General features: G+C 40.8%; 1 protein-coding gene across 1 annotated transcript in view; it reads left to right on the top strand.

Moving 5' to 3' along the window:
- The first annotated feature begins 3,868 nt into the window (after positions 1 to 3,868).
- Positions 3,869 to 22,500, top strand: part of LOC115226812 (intraflagellar transport protein 172 homolog) — a 46,651-nt gene continuing 28,019 nt past the window's right edge. The window contains exons 1-7 of the mRNA XM_036515260.1: positions 3,869 to 4,209; positions 8,163 to 8,306; positions 10,873 to 10,985; positions 13,044 to 13,149; positions 15,210 to 15,289; positions 20,676 to 20,763; positions 21,580 to 21,794. Coding sequence (XP_036371153.1) covers positions 4,171 to 4,209; positions 8,163 to 8,306; positions 10,873 to 10,985; positions 13,044 to 13,149; positions 15,210 to 15,289; positions 20,676 to 20,763; positions 21,580 to 21,794 — 785 coding nt within the window. The 5' untranslated portion in view covers positions 3,869 to 4,170. The remainder of the gene's footprint in view (positions 4,210 to 8,162; positions 8,307 to 10,872; positions 10,986 to 13,043; positions 13,150 to 15,209; positions 15,290 to 20,675; positions 20,764 to 21,579; positions 21,795 to 22,500) is intronic.

The raw sequence follows: 22,500 nt of genomic DNA, 5'->3' as shown, positions 1-22,500 counted from the left end.
CCCAAGACAACAGTTCTTTAAAGTCTCTTCCTAAACATCACAATCAACAAGTCCTTTACTCTTCTTCTTCACAATGTCCTTTATCGACCACATCGACAGAGTCCTTGACTGTTCTCTTCACTGTTCAATACACAAATCACATACCTCAATTCCTAATTGAATCTGCCAGTGTCCCATTCCTCTCAATACTGCTAATTCCTCTGAATACTGCTAATTCCCTTCTGTGCCGCCAAGCTTTCTCGCATCCAACTTGCTCCTAAGAATTCCAACGCTCGCTCCTTAAATCCAAGGTCCGTATGTCTTCTTCGAGGACCGGCCAGCGACTGCCCTTCTTGACGACCAACTGCGAACTGCCCAAAACCTCACCTCCTCGTCCTGACTTCCACTACCTCATCTCCCTCTGTCTATATCGCTCATACCCTTTCCAACTGCTCTCTTAGCCTTATACTCTATCTCTATTCTCAATCTGTCCCTTACTGCTTATAGCCTTTCTATCTGCTCTCTGATCTTACTGCCTATCTCTATCCCTGCTGCCTATTACCCTCTCTATCTGTCCCTTTTCTCTTACTGCCTATCTCTATCGCCTGCTGCCTATTACCCTCTCTTGACAGCTCTACCATACTCTCTGCCTGTCCCTCTCTGCCCCCTCATCCTCTCTCACGACATATTCAAGGGGTGTCCAGAGCGACCCCTAATTCACCCGCACAAGGTCACAGGTCATTCCAAAACCCATTAGTCCTCCATTAAACAAAAGACTGTCACTTTTCTACTAGACATGCCGGAACCATACTTCCAATGTGGGTCACCGGGAAATGCACCAGCTAAACCGTAACAATATGTTATGTAGGAGTGGCTGCGTGGTAAGTAGCTTGCTTACCAACCACATGATACCAGGTTCAGTCCCATCGCATGGTACCTTGGGCATGTGTCTTCTACTATAGCCATGGGCCAACCAAAACCTTGTGAGTGGATCACAGCACCAATAACAGTTAAGCTTCGTGCAATGGCCATACTCGATAACAAGGGGGCAGTCATCAAATGTATGTATGTATGATTGCATGTACATATATATATGTTATGTAGGAGTGGCTGCGTGGTAAGTAGCTTGCTCTAACCACATGATACCAGGTTCAGTCCCATCGCATGGTACCTTGGGCATGTGTCTTCTACTATAGCCATGGGCCAACCAAAACCTTGTGAGTGGATTTGGTTGACGGAAACTGAAAGAAGCCCGTTGATATATTATATATATATATATATATATATATATATATATGTATATATATGTGTGTGTGTGTGTGTGTGTATGTTTGTATGTGTTTGTGTCCCCTGTGTTTGTACCCACCATCGCTTGACAACCGATGTTGGTGAGTTCACGTTAATTTTGGAGGAGGAGGCCAGTCTATTAGATCGACCGTACGCAACTGGTACTTACTGTATCGACCCCGAAAGGATGAAAGGCAAAATCGACCTTGGCGGAATTTGAACTGAGAACGTAACGGCAGACGAAATACCGCCAAGCCTTTATTTCGGTTGACGTTTCTTATTTCTTTATTGCCCACAAGGAGCTAAACATAGAGGGGACAAACAAGGACAGACAAGGGGATGAAGTCGATTACATCGACCCCAATGCGTAACTGGTGCTTAATTTATCGACCCCGAAAGGATGAAAGGCAAAGTCAACCTCGGTGGAACGTAGCGGCAGACGAAATACCTATTTCTTTATTGCCCACAAGGGGCTAAAGATAGAGGGGAGAAACAAGAACAGACAAACGGATTAAGTTGATTACATCGACCCCAGTGCGTAACTGGTACTCAATTTATCGACCGCGAAAGGATGAAAGGCAAAGTCGACCTCGGCGGAATTTGAACTCGGAACATAAAGACAGATGAAATACCTATTTCTTTACTACCCACAATGGGCTAAACACAGAGGGGACAAACAAGGACAGACAGACGGATTAAGTAGATTGTATCGGCCACAGTGCGTAACTAGTACTTATTTAATCGACCCCGAAAGGATGAAAGCAAAGTCGACCTCGGCGGAATTTGAACTCAGAACGCAACGGCAGACGAAATACTTATTTCTTTACTACTCACAAGGGGCTAAACACAGAGGAGACGAGCAAGGACAGACAAAGGGATTAAGTCGATTATATCGACCTCACTGTGTAACTGGTACTTAATTTATCGACCCCGAAAGAATGAAAGGCAAAATCGACCTCGGCGGAATTTGAACTCAGAACGTAGCGGCAGACGAGATACCGCTAAGCATTTCGTCCGGCATGCTAACGTTTGAGCCAGCTCGTTAATGGCTATGATTATATTTGTGGGAACAATTTGCGATTTATCAATGTATGTGTACATGTGTCTATAAATGTGTGTATGTATGTATGTGTGTGTGTGCGCGCGCCCGAGTGTGTAGTTATAAATGAGACATTTACAACATGATATTTTTGTAAATGTCTCATTTATAACTACATATTGACCTACCATAAATGGCTAATATAAGTAAAATGAGACATACTTATCTGCATGGCCGAAACAGCTGTAAGATGTAGTCTATGTTTATATTTATATTTACTTATATTTATATTCTCTTATATATATTCTACTTATTGTATAACATTACTCTTTTAGATACACCCTTTATGTACACTGTTTTGTCCTACTATTTTATGCTTAACCTTATAGTTTCCTATGTGGTGGTTTAATAAAGTATGTGATTGAGTATTATCTGGTAATTGATATTTGATTTCGATGTATTTCTCCATTTTCTTATTTTGTATTATGAATCTGTGGTAAAACATTTTACTTTGCCCATATAATACAGAAATGAATTAATTGCATCGCAATTCTTAACATTTATGTATTAACTTTGTTGGGTACTTCACTAGCAGTATATTGGATATATGTTATCCCATGGAGGGTTGCATTTACAACCCCTATCTCAATTGTATATATATATATATAATATATATTATATATATATAATATATATAGTATATATATATATATATATACATACGCATATATTTAAACGTATTACATATATATACATACATACAGGAGTGGCTGTGTGGTAAGTAGCTTGTTTACCAAACACATGGTTCCGGGTTCAGTCCCACTGCGTGGCACCTTAGGCAAGTGTCTTCTACTATAGACTCGGGCCTTGTGAGTGGATTGGTAGACGGAAACGAAAGAAGCCCGTCGTAATATATGTGTATATATATGCGTGTGTGTGTGTTTGTGCGTCTGTGTTTGTCCCCCTCATTTCTGGCAACCGATGCTGGTGTGTTTATTTCCCCGTTACTTAGCGTTTCGGCAAAAGAGACCGATAGAATATTACTGGGCTTACAAAAGAATAAGTCGCCGGGGTCGAGTTGCTCGATTAAAGGCGGTGCTCCAGCATGGCCGCAGTCAAATGACTGAAACAAGTAAAAGAGTAAAGGAGTAAAAGAGAATAATATATATATATATATATATATGTTATATATATATATATATATATATATCGTCTTCTAAATGTTTTACGTTCTTGTCCCAGTTTGTATTTTTCTACATATAATATATATGTGTGTGTGTGTGTGTGTGTACTTATGTATTTGTACACACACACAAAGACTTGAATATAGGCACGCACACATAAACACATACATACACAAATACAGCACACACAACACACACACGCACGCACACACACAAGCACACACATACACACACACGCACGCACACACATACCCACACACAGGCACGCACATACACAAACACACACACACACACACACACACGCACGCACGCACGCACACAAAGCGGTTGGGTGGTATAGAAACCAGAAATACATACAAAACACAACAGTCACACACACACACACACACAGCAGATAGTCTCACTCACGCAAACACACGCAAGCACGCACGCCTCCGACTATCGTCTGTCTGTGTGTCCAACAGTTGGTTACTAGCTGCCATAACAACCAAAAGGAAAAAAAATAACAATGGAACGTATAAACCCAAACATCGCGTGAAAGGTTTTAATGTCCATTTTGTTATCATCAACCAATTCTTCCCTTCTTTATATCGAATCGTTTGCATGAAAAAAATCGAGTCAAGCCAAAGAAATTCACCAAAATTTTTCACTCGGATATTTAGTAGTTGATATCCCGAAGACATGTTATTGAAATATTACAAGAATATTCTACCCCCTCAGGTAAAAAAACCAAGAAATATAACTTCCATAGCACATGAAGAAGAAAGTTTAGGGATATTTTCAAGATGGAGACGTAAAGACTGAAGTTAGTTCAAATTCCGCCGAGGTCGACTTTGCATTTCATCCCTTCGGGGTCGATTAAATAAGTACTAGTTACGCACTGGGGGTCGATGTAATCGACTTAATACATATGTCTGTCCTTGTTTGTCCCCTCTGTGTTTAGCCCCTTGTGGGTAGTAAAGAAATAGGTATTTCGTCTGCCGTTACGTTCTGAGTTCAAATTCCGCCGAGGTCGACTTTGCCTTTCATCCCTTCGGGGTCGATTAAATAAGTACTAGTTACGCACTGGGGGTCGATATAATCGACTTAATACCTATGTCTGTCCTTGTTTGTCCCCTCTGTGTTTAGCCCCTTGTGGGGTAATAAAGAAATAGTTATGACAACTTTAGGAGACAGATAAAGAATAGGGGTGCAAATATATAGATAGACTGACAGAAAAATAAGGGAATTTTATATCTTTCATAATGTTTATAATGATTTTAAAATGTTTTTTGATGTGATGTTCATTCTCATTTATTTTCATATAATTTTCGTAAAGTTTTATGTTCTAATTGTCTTGTAATTAATATTATATGTTGCATTTATTTCTAGTATGGCGATGTTTTTTCTTTATTTATTCTGCTTTAAAGAGATGAGCTGGCAGCAGAGTCGTCAGCTCGTCGGACAAAATGCTACCCCGTATTTCTTAACGTTCTGAGTTCAAATTCCGCCGCAGACGATGTGATCCTCTGCCCCCCCTCCCACACACCAAATTTGAGGCTTAATTTCCTTTGCTTTGAATAAATTCCCGAAGATACGTGCAGCAAATAGTTACATATATTCATCGAGAGAATTACTGGTATGTGTGTGTATGTATGTAACTGTCTGTCCCACTTTTCCTCTCTATAACCCCTTCTTTCTTTCTTTCATTCTATCTATCTATCTATATATACATACATACATATATATACATACATACATATATATACATACATACATACATATATATATATACATACATATATATATACATACATATATATATACATACATATATATACATACATGCATACATATATATACATACATACATATATATACATACATACATATATATACATACATACATATATATACATACATACATATACATACATACATACATATACATACATACATACATATATATACATACATACATATATATATACATACATATATATACATACATGCATACATATATATACATACATACATATATATACATACATACATATATATACATACATACATATATATACATACATACATATATATACATACATATATATACATACATACATATATATACATACATACATATATAAACATACATACATATATATACATATATATATATATATACATATATATATATATATATATATATATATGTATATATATACTCTTTACTCTTTTACTTGTTTCAGTCATTTGACTGCGGCCATGCTGGAGCACCGCCTTTAGTCGAGCAACTCGACCCCGGGACTTATTCTTTGTAAGCCCAGTACTTATTCTATCGGTGTCTTTTGTCGAACCGCTAAGTGACGGGGGCGTAAACACACCAGCATCGGTTGTCAAGCAATGCTAGGGGAACAAACACAGACACACACACATATATATATACATATATACGACGGGCTTCTTCCAGTTTCCGTCTACCAAATCCACTCACAAGGCATTGGTCGGCCCGAGGCTATAGTAGAAGACACTTGCCCAAGGTGCCATGCAGTGGGACTGAACCCGGAACAATGTGGTTGGTAAACAAGCTACTTACCACACAGCCACTCCTGCGCCTATTCTATCTCTATATGTATATATATATATATATATATATAAAATATATATATATATATATATATTTTGTGTGTATTAGTGTGTGTCCATATATATATATGTATATATACACACAATAGAGAATACATTCTTTGAGGTAAGCTGATCTGGTGTCTTCTAGCACATTAGGAATCCATCTTGGTGGCAATTTCTCTTATATATGTAATATAATTTATAGTCTTTAGATTTTTAATTAATATCAATTTCTACCCTCATTAATTAACTTCATTTCTCTCTCTCTCTATCTATCTATCTATCTATATACATATATAGGCACAGTGGCTGTGTGGTAAGTAGCTTGCTAACAAACCACATGGTTCCGGGTTCAGTCCCACTGCGTGACACCTTGGGCAAGTGTCTTCTACTATAGCTTCGGGCCGACCAATGCCTTGTGAGTGGATTTGGTAGACGGAAACTGAAAGAAGCCTGTCGTATATATGTATATCATCATCATCATCATCATCATATATATATATATGTGTGTGTGTGTTTGTGTTTGTCCCCCTAGCATTGCTTGACAACCGATGCTGGTGTGTTTACGTCCCCGTCACTTAGTGGTTCGGCAAAAGAGACCGATAGAATAAGTACTGGGTTTACAAAGAATAAGTCCCGGGGTCGATTTGCTCGACTAAAGCAGTGCTCCAGCATGGCTGCAGTCAAATGACTGAACAAGTAAAAGAGTAATTGTATATATATATATATATATATATATATATATATATATATATATATAAATTAAACATTGGGTATGTAACTGAATTCTTTTTTAAAATGATGTGTTTTGAAGTTTTGCATTCGGTAAAATTTTGTTTATTTTTAGTAGTTTTGACCGCATTGGTCCCTCTTAGCGTGTTGGTATCTACGAATAGTAGTACCCTCAATATAATATAAATATATATATATATATATATATCATCATCATCATCGTTTAACGTCCGCTTTCCATGCTAGCATGGTTTGGATGATTTGACTGAGGTCTGGCGAACCAGATGGCTGCACCAAACTCCAATCTGATCTGGCAGAGTTTCTACAGCTGGATGCCCTTCCTAATGCTAACCACTCCGAGAGTGTAGTGGGTGCTTTTACGTGCCACCGGCACGAGGGCCAGTCAGGTAGTACTGGCATCAACCACGCTTGAAAGGTGCTTTTTATGTGCCACCAGCACAGGAGCCAGTCCAGAGGCACTGGCAACGACCTCGCTTGAATCATTTTTTGTGCCACCAGCACAAGTGCTAGTAAGGCGACGCAGGTAACGATCACACTCGAATGGTGTTCTTAACGTGCCATCGGCACGGATGCCAGCTTGTTGCTCTGGCAACGATCTCACTCGTATGGTACTCTTAGCGCTCAACTAGCACGGATGCCAGTCATCAAATTTGATTGTGATGCGTGTGTATATATGTGTGTATATATATATGTGTGTGTGTATGTATGTATATATGTATGTGTGTATGTATGTATATATGTATGTGTGTATATGTGTGTGTATATATATATAGATATATATATGCACGTGTGAATATGTGTGTGCATATATATATAAATATGTATGTATGTGTATATATATATGCATGTGTGTGTGTATATATATGCATGTATGTGTGTGTGTATATATATGCATGTATGTATGTGTGTGTGTGTATATATATGCATGTATGTATGTGTGTGTATATATATGTATGTATGTGCATGTGTGTATATGTATGTATGTGTGTGTGTATATATATGCATGTATGTATGTGTGTGTGTATATATATATATATATATGCATGTATGTGTGTATATATATTGCATGTGTGTATATGTGTGCATATATATATGTATTTATATGTGTATGTGTGCGTGCATATATATATGTATGTGTGTGTATATATATATATATATATATATGCATGTGTGTATATGTGTGTGTATATATATATATATATATATATATGTGTGTGTGTGTATGTGTCTGTGTTTTCTGTTTACGTACACTCATTTTGAGTCACCTTTCCCCATCCTCGTCCCTAATTCCAGTCTTGCCCTTCTCCCTGCAGGATGGTGCAGCAAAAATCTGCGCTGTGTGTTGGTCGGCAAACAACGTGAAATGTGCCGTGTGCACCTCGGACCGTGTCGTTCTGCTGTACGATGAAGCCGGAGAGAAACGAGATAAATTTTCCTTAAAGCCTGCAGATCCAAAGGTGAGTTCCCTTCTCATTTTTTTTGTATTTACCTGTAGAAAAAACAAAAGGGGGGCCTAGGGGATAAAATAATTCAGTGGAGCTTTCTCTAGGCATAGCTGTGTGGTAAGAAGTTTGGCTCCCAACCACATGGTTCCGGGTTCAGTCCCACTGTGTGGCATCTTGGGCAAGTGTCTTCTACTATAGCCTCAGGCCGACCAAAGCTGAAACGGGCTTCTTTCAGTTTCCGTCTACCAAATCCACTCACAAGGCATTGGTCGGCCCGAGGCTATAGTAGAAGACACTTGCCCAAGGTGTCACGCAGTGGGACTGAACCCGGAACCATGTGGTTGGTAAGCAAGCTACTTACCACACAGCCACTCCTGCGCCTATATATATATATATATATATATACATATATACGATGGGCTTCTTTCAGTTTCCATCTACCAAATCCACTCACAAGGCTTTGCCTGGTCCGAGGCTATAGTAGAAGACACTTGCCCAAGGTGTCACGCAGTGGGACTGAACCCGGAACCATGTGGTTGGTAAGCAAGCTACTTACCACACAGCCACTCCTGCGCCTATATATATATATATATATATATACATATATACGATGGGCTTCTTTCAGTTTCCGTCTACCAAATCCACTCACAAGGCATTGGTCGGCCCGAGGCTATAGCAGAAGACACTTGCCCAAGATGCCACGCAGTCGGACTGAACCCGCAACCATGTGGCTGGTTAGCAAGCTACTTACCACACAGCCACTCCTGCGCCTATATCTATATTAGAGATACTTACACTAGCATCTTTATAATAAGAATTTAATTATCTTTCGGTTTTGTTCAGCGGATGTCAATGTTGGCTTTTCTTAGTGGATTATCAACAGACACTTTATAGCGAAACAGTACATGTACCGCTTTCTGATAACCCAGCCAGCAAGCCCATTACTGACATCATCTCAAAATAGTTGCTGTTGCTTTTATCGAAAGATAAACAATAATTCATTTCTGACATTTAATTATAGTCTTGTCTTGTTGGTTTAATGATCTTGTTGTTTTAACTCTTTCATCATCATATTTTTAACGAAATATACTTCCTATATGATTCAATTAATTCTAAAAATAATTAAGAACCTGGTGTATGATGTATTATGTAAAAACAACAACAACAACAACAACAGCAAACCGTACTATCTTTATCCATTACTAAGATGGCGTTTTGGAACATAATTTGACAAGATGATCTTAGAGAAAAAATATGAAATCATCATCATTATCATAGGCACAGGCGTAGCTGTGTGGTAACAAGCTTGCTTCTCAAACACATGGTTCTGAGTTCAGTCCTACTGCATGACACCCTTGGGCAAATGTTTTCTACTATACCCTCAGGCCAACCAAAGCCTTGTGAGTGGATTTGGTAGATGGAAACTGATCGGTAACTCAATGCTGATCTGTCTGAAATGTAATGGGATCTTTTCCGTTTGAACGGCAGTTGTCAACACAATTTCTAGTTAACTAAACACTTTTAAACTTCGTATACTGGTAGAATGTGTTTATAAAACATCATTTTCTCTTGGTTTTATTGAGAAAATTCTAGAGTTTGTAAGCTATTTCAGCTGTTTCAGTCATTTGACTGCGGCCATGCTGGAGCACCGCCTTTAATCGAACAACTCGACCCCGGGACTTATTCTTTTGTAAGCCCAGTACTTATTCTATCGGTCTCTTTTGCCAAACCGCTAAGTAACGGGGACATAAACACACCAGCATCGGTTGTCAAGCAATGCTAGAGGGACAAACATAGACATACAAACACACACACACACATATATATATATATATATACATATATACGACGGGCTTCTTTCAGTTTCCGTCTACCAAATCCACTCACAAGGCTTTAGTCGGCCCGAGGCTATAGCAGAAGACACTTGCCCAAGGTGCCATGCACACTCAAAAATCACCCACACTCAAACCATCACTCACATGCTCACTCACACCAAAACTCATACCTTCACCCTCACTCACATCTTCACTCATACCATCACTCACAATCACATCTCACACTCAAACCATCACTCACACCAAAACTCATATCTTCACTCACACTCACAATCACATCTCACACACCTCACTAACACTCAAACCATCGCTGACATTCTTACTGACATCCAAACTCATACCTTTACCCTCAGTCACACTTTCACTCAAACCATCACTCACATGCTCACTCACACCAAAACTCATACCTTCACCCTCACTCACACCAAAACTCATACCTTCACCCTCACTCACACCAAAACTCATACCTTCACCTCACTCACACCTTCACTCATACCATCACTTACAATCACATCTCACACTCAAACCATCACTCACACCAAAACTCATATCTTCACCCTCACTCACACCTTCACTCATACCTTCACTCACACTCACAATCACATCTCACACATCTCACTAACACTCAAACCGTCGCTCCCATGCTTACTGACGCCCAAACTCATACCTTCACCCTCACTCACACTTTCACTCATACCATCACTCACCCTCACTCACACTCACACTCTATTCTGATATTGCAGTATGGTAAGACCAGCTACACAGTGAAAGGTCTTTGCTTCTCGCCAGACTCCACAAAGATCGCCATTGGACAAACGGACAACATCATCTACGTTTACAAAATTGGAACTCAGTGGTGAGTTACATTTCAACAGCTCTAGCTTCCTATCCTGGTGTGTGTGTGGGGTTTGCAGTGCTGGTTATGCTGATGGTAGTTATGTTTAGCCCTGGGACAGGTCTGACTGAGCAGGCCAATGTATGACCAAAGAATATTGCCGACATAGTATAACAAGGACTACACCACATAATGTGTCCTTCCTTGTTTAGCCCTAGGTCAGTCCTGATCCAGTAGATCTATGATCATAAAAGTTCCATTCTGTGTTATATTCAGGCAGAGTGTATCTAGGACTATATCATCTAATGTGTCCTTTGCTGTTTAACCCTTGGTCTGTCCTGACCCGGCAGTCCTATGATCAAAGATGCTCCAGCTGTGACCATCCTGTCTTTTATTCAGGCAGAGTGTATCTAGGACTACATCATCTAATGTGTCCTTGTTGCTGTTTAACTCTTGGTCAGTCCTGACCCGGCAGTCCTATAATCAAAAATGCTCCAGCTGTGACAATCCTGTCTTTTATTCAGGCATAGTATATCTAGGAGTACATTGTCTGTGTCCTTCTTTGTTGCTGTTTAACCCCAGGTCGGTTTTGATCCAGTATGTCTATGATCATAGACATTCCATCCTGTACTATATTCAGGCATAGGGGAGCAAGGATTACTTTATCAAACGTGCCCTTTCTTGCCATTCTTGTTGCTAGGTCAATTCAGATCCATTTTCCAACCATGCCAGTCCCAGAGTCCAGAAGCTGGCTACCCGTATGGTTCTTGGTCTCAAGAATTTGTCTTATGAAGAAAGGCTGAAGACGCTTGACCATTATTCTCTAGAAAAATGACGACGCTGTGGTGATCTCATTCATGCTCACAACATCATAAGCGGAAAGTGTAACCTCTCGAAAGAGCTGTTCTTCACTCCTGCTCCAGAGTGTCGGCTGCGGGGTCACTCCGAAAAGCTCTATCTGCGATGATTTCATCTTAATCGAAGGAGAGGGGCTTTCTCCGTCTGGGTTGCGGATCCGTGGAATAAGCTGCCGGACGAGATGGTGAAGATGCCGACGACCGCTCGGTTCAAAGTCTCCCTTGACCACAAGTGGCCTGAACTCTTTTACATGAACACCACCCTGTACATAACTCCATGTCCCCCTACATGGCCTTGCTTTTTGCTTTTTGAGCCAAAAAATTAACTAACGAACTAACTTTTATTCTGACAAGCAAACTAAAGAGTTAAAAAAAAATTTGGAAAGGCACCAATTTTGAGGGTCACTCTTTTTGCTTCCCTATTAGCTATGCCAATGTGTGCGTGAGTGCGTGCGTGTGTGTATATGTGTGTGTGTGTGTATGTGTTTTAATTTTCCCTTTTATATTTGTACAGGGGAGATAAGAAAGTTCCCCATATAGCATCTACTTAGGGATCCTGCTATCCTTCACTTTAATAAGGTGCCCACTCCAAAGTAATTGGTGCTTGTGCACCATTGCCTCAATGCTCAAGATATCAGCTGTCCCCAGGAGTTTTTAAGGTCTAGCCAACATTCAGAATGTGTCTGAGACATCTCTGATGAAAGTGTTCAAGGACCCTTACATGACATTTATAAAGGGTCCATGTCTCACATACATACATACATGCATACATGCATACATACATACATACACATATACATACACACACATATACATACACACACATTACATACATACATACATACATACATACATACATACACATATACATACACACACATATACATACACACACATATACATACATACATACATATACAACCATACATACACACACACACACACACACACACACACATTATTTGCCTGTCAGAGAGGCACAGATCATTTAGTCATCATTCAAGATCCATTCTCCAACCATGCCAGTCCCAACTTTTATTCTGACAAGCAAACAAAAGAGTTAAAAAAAAAAATTTTGGAAAGGCACCAATTTTGAGGGGTCACTCCTTTTGCTTCCCTCTTAGCTATGCCAATGTGTGCGTGAGTGCGTGCGTGTGTGTATGTGTGTGTGTGTGTGTGTGTGTGTGTTTCTTTTAATTTTCCCTTTTATATTTTTTTGCAGGGGAGATAAGAAAGTGATATGCAACAAGTTTGTACTTCAGAGTTCCGTGACTGCGATGGTTTGGCCGAACAATCAAGCTTTGATTTTTGGTCAGGTCGACGGAAAGGTGAGTTCCCATTTTTCAGCCACTAGCTCTCTATCCCGTGTGATACATTCGTGTCTCTGTAAAAATTTTTTCGACCTACTTTCTGCTTCTCTTCTTGTGTGCAGTGTTGTGGGTGTGTTTGTATGTATGTGTATGTGTGTGCGTGTATGTGTATATGGAAGTGTGTGTGTGTGTGTTTGTGTGTGCATGTGTATGTATATAGAAGTGTGTGTGTGTGTGTGCATGTGCATTCATGTATGTGGAAGTGTGTGTGTGTTAGTGTGTGCATGTGTATGTATATGGAAGTGTGTGCGTGTATGTGTATATGGAAGTGTGTGTGTGTGTGTTTGTGTGTGCATGTGTATGTATATGGAAGTGTGTGTGTGCATGTATGTGTGTGTTTGCGTGTGTGTGTGCATGCGCATTCATGTATGTGGAAGTGTGTGTGTGTGTGTTTGTGTGTGCATGTGTATGTATGAGTGTGTGTGTCTTTGTGCCTGCATGCCTCTGTGTGTGTGTGTGTGTGTTTGTGTGTGCATGTGTGTGTACGTGTGTCTGTGTGCATGCATGTGTGTCTTTGTGCCTGCATGCCTGTGTGTGTGTGTATGAGTGTGTGTGAATGTGTATGAGTGTGTGTGTTTGTGTGAGTGTGTGTGTGTTTGTGTGTGCATGTGTATACGTGTGTCTGTGCATGCATGCAAGCCTCTGTGTGTGTGTGTGTATTTGTGTCATAGATGAAACTGCAGGTGATGGTGCACAACACTTCTGCAAGAAGCGTTGTACATAAGTCATCTAATTATCCTTGAAGGATGACTTATTGATCTGTGCCTCTCTGACAGGCAAACAATGTATGTATGTATGTATGTATGTGAGACATGGACCCTTTATAAATGTCATGTAAGGGTCCTTGAGCACTTTCATCAGAGATGTCTCAGACACATTCTGAATGTTGGCTGGACCTTAAAAACTCCAGGCACGCTGGTCCTGGGGACAGTGAAATCTGGCTGAAACTTCCTCTAGCTCGGTAGTACAAATGTCTTGTTTTCATAAATTTTGAATTCAAATCTTCCACTAAACCTTAGTCACAATATATGCTCCTAACACTAGCTGAATGATAACAAAGTTATTTTACTAAATTCTTTGTTATATTTAAATTAATTGAAAGAAACACAGAGCATCTCAACAGAAATATGGTAAAAAAAAGGGTTAAAATATATATAATAGAGAAACAATTCTTAACCCTTTCGATACCAATCCGGCTGAAACTACCTCTGGCTCTGTACTACAAATGTCTTGTTTGCAAAAGTTCTGAATTAAAATCTTCCACCAAACCTTAGTCACAATGTATGTTCCTAACACTAGCTTAATGATAACTAAGTTATTTTACTAATTTCTTTGTTATATTTAAAATTAATTAAAAGAAATTCATAGCATCTCAACAACAGAAATATGGTAACAAAAGGGTTAAGAAGAAAAATAACCAGCAGAAGGAATCAGAGAAGGAGACTCCAATGTGGTTACTGTATATGCTAGAAATAATAGCCTAAATTTCCTTCAATCCACACCCTTCCAACTGCTTCTAATGTCCATCTGCCCAAATGTAGAGGTGTTTTTAACCCTTTCGATACCAATCCGGCTGAAACCACCTCTGGCTCTGTAGAACAAATGTCTTGTTTTCATAAATTTTGAATTAAAATCTTCCACCAAACCTTAGTCACAATTTATGTTCCTAACACTAGCTTAATGATAACGAAGTTATTTTACTAAATTCTTTGTTATATTTAAAATTAATTGAGAGAAACACAGGACATCTCAAAATAAATACAGCAACGAAAGGGTTAAGCAAAACCAGTGTCCTAAATATCTGTCATCCGTAAGGACGACTAGATGGTCTTCATTGCTCTGATGGACAAACATAGTATGACCACTTAGTGGCCTTCCTTACTGGCTTGTTATTCAAAATCATTTCGTGTGTGTGTGTGTGTGTTAGATTTGACCTCACTGTTGACATCCGGCTCTTGACCTTTGACCCTTGACATCCGACCTTCTGCCTCTCAATCCTTCTCTAACCTTTCTTCCAGGTGCGTGCAGCCAACATGAAGAGCAACAAGTCCTCCACAATATACGCGACCAACTCCTACGTCGTCGCATTGGCTGCCAGGTAAGTCACGCGACATGCGTCACTCGACTTGTAGCAGAATGAGGGGTGGAGTGCTGGTGCAGTAGTGGTCACATGGCACGAGTCACATGACTTGTAGTGGAGTGGGGAAGGTGTTGGTGAGGTCGTGTTCACATGATTTAATCCAGTGCTTTTCAAACTTTTTGCTGGAGTGGAACCCCAAGGAAACATTCCACTGGCTCGAGGAACCCCTGTGCAATAATTTAATAGTCTTATGCACACATATCTGCACAGAAGAATTAAAAATTACTGCCGATTTTAGCAGTTTTGTAACTTCTTGCGGAACCCCTGGACTATACTGGCGGAACCCTGGTTGAAAACCACTGATATATATATATATGACAAAAGAAGTCTCTACAGGATTCGATGAAGCCATATATTGCACATTTTATTTATATATATATATATATATATATATATTTAAAACACTATACAATATATATATATATATCAGTGCTTTTCAAACTTTTTGCTGGAGCGGAACCCCAAGGAAACATTACTGGCTCGAGGAACCCCTGTGCAATAATTTAATAGTCTTATGCACACATATCTGCACAGGAGAATTAAAAATTACTGCCGATTTTAGCAGTTTTGTAACTTCTTGCGGAACCCCTGTACTGGCGGAACCCTAAGGTTCCGTGGAATGGTTTTGACCATGTGATCTGATCGATCTGATTTGACCCAGGGCTAAATAACAACAATGCTAAGAAATGGTACATTGGTTTTTGTAGTCCAAGATACACTATATCGGAATATAATACAGGATGGCACATAAAAAGCAACATCCGAACGTGGCCGATGCCAGCGCCGCCCCGACTGGCCCCTGTGCCAGTGGCACATAAAAAAAAAAAAAAGACCATCCGAACGTTGCCAGCTCCGCCTTGGCTGGCTTCCGTGCCGCTGGCACGTTAAAAACTCCAACCGATCGTGACCGATGCCGGACCCCACCTGGCACCTGTGCAGGTGGCACGTAAAAAGCACCCACTACACTCACCGAGTGGTTGGCGTTAGGAAGGGCATCCAGCTGTAGAAACACTGCCAGAACTGGCAGAACCCTAAGGTTCCGTGGAACCCTGGTTGAAAACCACTGATTTAATCATTTGCTCATATCTCCATTTCTTATATTCTCTCTGGGCCAACTTGGGACACTTTGTAACAATGTGTCCCTTTATTTTGTCTCAAATTCCACACACTATACACTCTACCAACATCTCCCCACACATATTTTCTCATTATTGTCATTACTCTTTTATTTGTTTCAGTCATTTGACTGCGGCCATGCTGGAGCACCGCCTTTAGTCGAGCAAATCGACCCCGGGACTTATTCTTTGTAAGCCCAGTACTTATTCTATCGGTCTCTTTTGCCGAACTGCTAAGTGACGGGGACGTAAACACACCAGCATCGGTTGTCAAGCATTGCTAGGGGGACAAACACACACACACAAACGCACACACATACACACATATATATATATTTCCATATATACGACAGGCTTCTTTCAGTTTCCGTCTACCAAATCCACCCACAAGGCTTTGGTCAGCCTGAGGCTATAGCAGAAGACACTTGCCCAAGATGCCACGCTGTGGGACTGAACCCAGAACCATGTGGTTGGTAAGCAAGCTACTTACCACACAGCCACTTCATATTATTATTATTGAGTGAGAGAGCAGCGCATGCCATCAAAGTGACACTGGGGTAAAATATACGAAGCCCAGTATACCCATCGTGACTACCCGTCTGATAAGGGTACACAAGGCACATGCATCACAACCATTTGTGCATGACATGGTGATCTCCTATCAAGATATATTTCTGTACTACCCACAAGGGGCTAAACACAGAGGGGACAAACAAGGACAGACAAAGGGATTAAGTCGATTACATCGACCCCAGTGTGTAACTGGTACTTAATTTATCGACCTCGAAAGGATGAAAGGCAAAGTCAACCTCGGCGGGATTTGAACTCAGAACATAACGGCAGACGAAATACGGCTACGCGTTTCGCCTGGCGTGCTAACATTTCTGCCAGCTCGCCGCCCTATCAAGATAAACAGCACATGACCTTGCAGGTGGGGCCCAGTTAGAATTTTCTTCTGGTCGAGTAGCCCATCCCGCTCAAAAGGTCCCTGAATAAGGGTTGTTTAAGGATGTTGAATGAAACACCCGTGTTTCCAGAGGTGAATTATTCAAATCTTAAAGAATTCCTCTCAACACATGGCTATGATGCTCCCCCACTAATTCTGCTCATGATTAAATCCAAAGATTTCCTTCAACACCATGGCTATGATACCCCCCACTACTTCTGCTCATGATTAAATCCCAAAGATTTCCTTTCAACCCATGGCTAGGATGCTCCCCCACTACTTCTGCTCATGATTAAATCCCAAAGATTTCCTTTCAACCCATGGCTATGATGCTCCCCCGACTAATTCTGCTCATGATTAAATCTCCAAAGATTTCCTTTCAACCATGGCTATGATATCTCCCCCACTACTTCTGCTCATGATTAAATCCCAAAGATTTCTTCAAACCCATGGCTATGATGCTCCCCCACTAATTCTGCTCATGATTAAATCCCAAAGATTTCCTTCACCCATGGCTATGATGCTCCCCCACTAATCTCTGCTCATGATTAAATCCAAAGATTTCTTTCAACCCATGGCTATGATGCTCCCCACCACTAATTCTGCTCATGATTAAATCCCAAAGATTTCTTTCATTCAACCCATGCTATGATGCTCCCCCACTAATTCTGCTCATGATTAATCCCAAAGATTTCTTTCAACCCATGGCTATGATGCTGCTCCCCCACTAATTCTGCTCATGATTAAATCCCAAAGATTCCTTTCAACCCATGGCTATGATGCTCCCACCTAATTCTGCTCATGATTAAATCCCAAAGATTTCCTTTCAACCATGGCTAATGATGCTCCCCCACTACTTCTGCTCTATGATTAAATCCCAAAGATTTCCTTTCAACCCATGGCTATGATGCTCCCCCACTACTCTTCTGCCATGATTAAATCCAAAGATTCCTTTCAACCCATGGCTATGATGCTCCCCACACTACTTCTGCTCATGATTAAATCCCAAAGATTTCCTTTCAACCCATGGCTATGATGCTCTCCCCCGCACACTTCTGCTCATGATTAATCCTCCCAAAGATTTCCTTTCAACCCATGGCTATGATGCTCCCCCACTAATTTGCTCATGATTAAATCCCAAAGATTTCCTTTCAACCCATGGCTATGATACTCACCCCACTACTTCTGCTCATGATTAAATCCCAAAGATTTCCTTTCAACCCATGGCTATGATGCTCCCCACACTAACTTCTGCTCATGATTAAATCCCAAAGATTTCCTTTCAACCCATGGCTATATGCTCCCCCCTACTTCTGCTCATGATTAAATCCCAAAGATTTCCTTTCAACCCATGGCTATGATGCTCCCCCACTAATTCTGCTCATGATTAATCCCAAAGATTTCCTTTCAACCCATGGCTATATGCTCCCCTACTACTTCTGCTCATGATTAAATCCCAAAGATTTCCTTTCAACCCATGGCTATGTGCTCCCCACTACTTCTGCTCATGATTAAATCCCAAAGATTTCCTTTCAACCCATGGCTATGATGCTCCCCCACTACTTCTGCTCATTATTAAATCCCAAGATTTCCTTTCAACCCATGGCTATGATGCTCCCCCCCCCTAATTCTGCTCATGATTAAATCCCAAAGATTTCCTTTCAACCCATGGCTATGATGCTCCCCCACTACTTCTGCTCATGATTAAAATCCCAGATTTCCTTTCATCCCATGGCTATGATGCTCCCCCACTACTTCTGCTCATGATTAAATCCCAAAGATTTCCTTTCACCCATGGCTATGATGCTCCCCCCCCACACTTCTGCCATTGATTAAATCCAAAGATTTCCTTTCAACCCATGGCTATGTATGCTCCCCCACTAATTCTGCTCATGATTAAATCCCAAAGATTTCCTTTCAACCCATGGCTATGATGCTCCCCCACTACTTTGCTCATGATTAAATCCCAAAGATTTCCTTTCAACCCAGGCTATGATGCTCCCCACACTACTTTGCTCATGATTAAAATCCCAAAGATTTCTCTTTCAACCCATGGCTATGATGCTCCCCCACTAATTCTGCTCATGATTAAATCCCAAAGATTTCCTTTCAACCCATGGCTATGATGCTCCCCCACTACTTTTGCTCATGATTAAATCCCAAAGATTTCCTTTCAACCCATGGCTATGATGCTCCCCCACTACTTCTGCTCATGATTAAATCCCAAAGATTTCCTTTCAACCCATGGCTATGATGCTCCCCCACTACTTCTGCTCATGATTAAATCCCAAAGATTTCCTTTCAACCCATGGCTATGATGCTCCCCCACTACTTTTGCTCATGATTAAATCCCAAAGATTTCCTTTCAACCCATGGCTATGATGCTCCCCCACTACTTTTGCTCATGATTAAATCCCAAAGATTTCCTTTCAACCCATGGCTATGATGCTCCCCCACTAATTCTGCTCATGATTAAATCCCAAAGATTTCCTTTCAACCCATGGCTATGATGCTCCCCCACTACTTTTGCTCATGATTAAATCCCAAAGATTTCCTTTCAACCCATGGCTATGATGCTCCCCCACTAATTCTGCTCATGATTAAATCCCAAAGATTTCCTTTCAACCCATGGCTATGATGCTCCCCCACTACTTTTGCTCATGATTAAATCCCAAAGATTTCCTTTCAACCCATGGCTATGATGCCCCCACTAATCTGCTCATGATTAAATCCCAAAGATTTCCTTTCAACCCATGGCTATGATGCTCCCCAATACTTCTGCTCATGATTAAATCCCAAAGATTTCCTTTCAACCATGGCTATGATGCTCCCCCACTACTTCTGCTCATGATTAAATCCCAAAGATTTCCTTTAACCCATGGCTATGATGCTCCCCCACTACTTTTGCTCATGATTAAATCCCAAAGATTTCCTTTCAACCCATGGCTATGATGCTCCCCCACTAATTCTGCTCATGATTAAATCCCAAAGATTTCCTTTCAACCCATGGCTATGATGCTCCCCCACTACTTCTGCTCATGATTAAATCCCAAAGATTTCCTTTCAACCCATGGCTATGATACTCCTCAACTTCTGCTCATGATCAGAGATGCACATATCGTCAGCCACTAAGGGACATGCTCAACTGGTTGTGGTCAAACAACTGACAATACTGTAGTATTGAGCAGAATACTTCCTGTATCCCATTATTATTATTATTATCATCATCATCATCGTCATCGTTATTATTGTTGTTGTTGTTTTTTATTCCTCTCGCATGAAGTCCGTCTGGGAAAGCATTCATATCTGGCCATGCTGATTGTTCCATAGTGCGCTACACATTTGAGGATGATGGTTCTGGCGAGACACGGGTAAGTAAACCCCTCTCTTAATATCTGGTGTGATGTAGATTAGGATTTGATGAATTGCAGGGGGACGTCTATCTCTAAATAACATATATTTCCTTATAGAGAATAATTCATTTTATTTGAATCCCTGTGACACCGGAGTTTTTATTCCCTAATAAAGAAAATAATATATATATAACGTAAGGTGTACTAGCCATCTGAATGTGGCTAGCCACTGGGGGTGGGGTGTTACTGATGCTTTTAGCCCCAGGCGATCAACGTCACCAGATGGACTTTAGACACAATCTCAGTGCCCTTGTGTTATTTGCAAAGGGAGGTCATCCTCCCTCGAAAACCTAAGTACTACATACGGACTATAGTTTCAAGGTAATTGCCTCTCGTCTTGAAACTATAGTCTGTATGTAGTACTTAGGTTTTCGAGGGAGGATGACCTCCCTTCGCAAATAACACAAGGGCACTGAGATTGTGTCTAAAGTCCATCTGGTGACGTTGATCGCCTGGGGCTAAAAGCATCAGTAACACCCCACCCCCAGTGGCTAGCCACATTCAGATGGCTAGTACACCTTACGTTGTCGAGCGGTTACTGTTTATATCTCGTTCAGAGATTTAATGTATATATATATATATATATATATAATATGAGGGAATATTATTCCAAACTTACAGGGAAAAATTCAATTTAGAAATACTAAATCAAATTTCACAAAATATGATATCTCCCCTTCGCAAATATAAGGACACAGGAGAAACAGAGAGGCAGAAACTGATGTCTTGCTATAGGTACCCAAAAAATATATGTGTATTATTAATTATTTGCAGGGTTTGCTGTGTCATCATTCTTCAGCCCCGTACGCGCTGGCCTACACCAGCCATGGAATCATAGTCGGGGGCTGTGATAAGAAAATCGTCGCTTATGACAGGGATGGTCACTGCTCACAGCAGTTTGACTTCAGCCGCGAAGAGGACGAAAATGAGTTCACCTGTGCTGTTTGCAGTCCTAGCGGCTTTTCAGTTATTTTTGGAAGTTTCAACAGGTAAGCTCAAAAGATATTTCTTTGGTGGGGTTTTGGTGCCTCGATCTGTCTGTTTGTCCATCTGCCTGCATGTCTGTCCATTTGTCCGTCCATCTGTATGTCCGTTCAAAAGCAAGTGTGTAATAGTGAAACTGTGGGATGACGTCAGCAGCTGGGTGCGTTGACCGGAAGCTGGGGCAACCGGATGGGGGCAGCTGTGAGGCGTGCGCAGGCAGCGGTCAATTGGGCCTTTTCCAACGTAGGTCATGCAGGTGACAAGACGTATGCGAACGTCGCTAAGGGCTTGGGCTAGCAACTGCTATCGTTAGTGTTCGGGTCGGGGCTGTGTCGAAGGACTAGTTACCACTGGAGGGTCTCCGTCACGAGGAAGAGAAGGTAGGTGCCCTTCTTCGATCTGTCTGTTTGTCCATCTGCCTGCATGTCTGTCCGTTTGTCTGTCCATCTGTATATCTGTTCAAAAGCAAGTGTGTAATAGTGAGACAACATTAAAAATAAGGTCTAGTGACCCCTTTGAGGCATTTGATGTATTGGTATGTACAAATTTTTCTTTTCATTATTTCTTATTTTGGGCTTTTAAGCCCCCAAATGTGTCAGATCCTTTTGGTCCACCCTGTATATATGATAAATATCAGGGTAAGAAAAATTTTAGAAATATTTACTACCAGTGACCTAGCATGTAGAAAACTAATAAATAGACTATATATTA

The sequence above is a fragment of the Octopus sinensis genome, linkage group LG30, assembly GCF_006345805.1.
Source record: "Octopus sinensis linkage group LG30, ASM634580v1, whole genome shotgun sequence".
In the NCBI taxonomy this organism is placed as follows: domain Eukaryota; kingdom Metazoa; phylum Mollusca; class Cephalopoda; order Octopoda; family Octopodidae; genus Octopus; species Octopus sinensis.
Note: the sequence above shows the minus strand (reverse complement) of the source record. Positions and strands in the feature narration are given on the sequence as shown.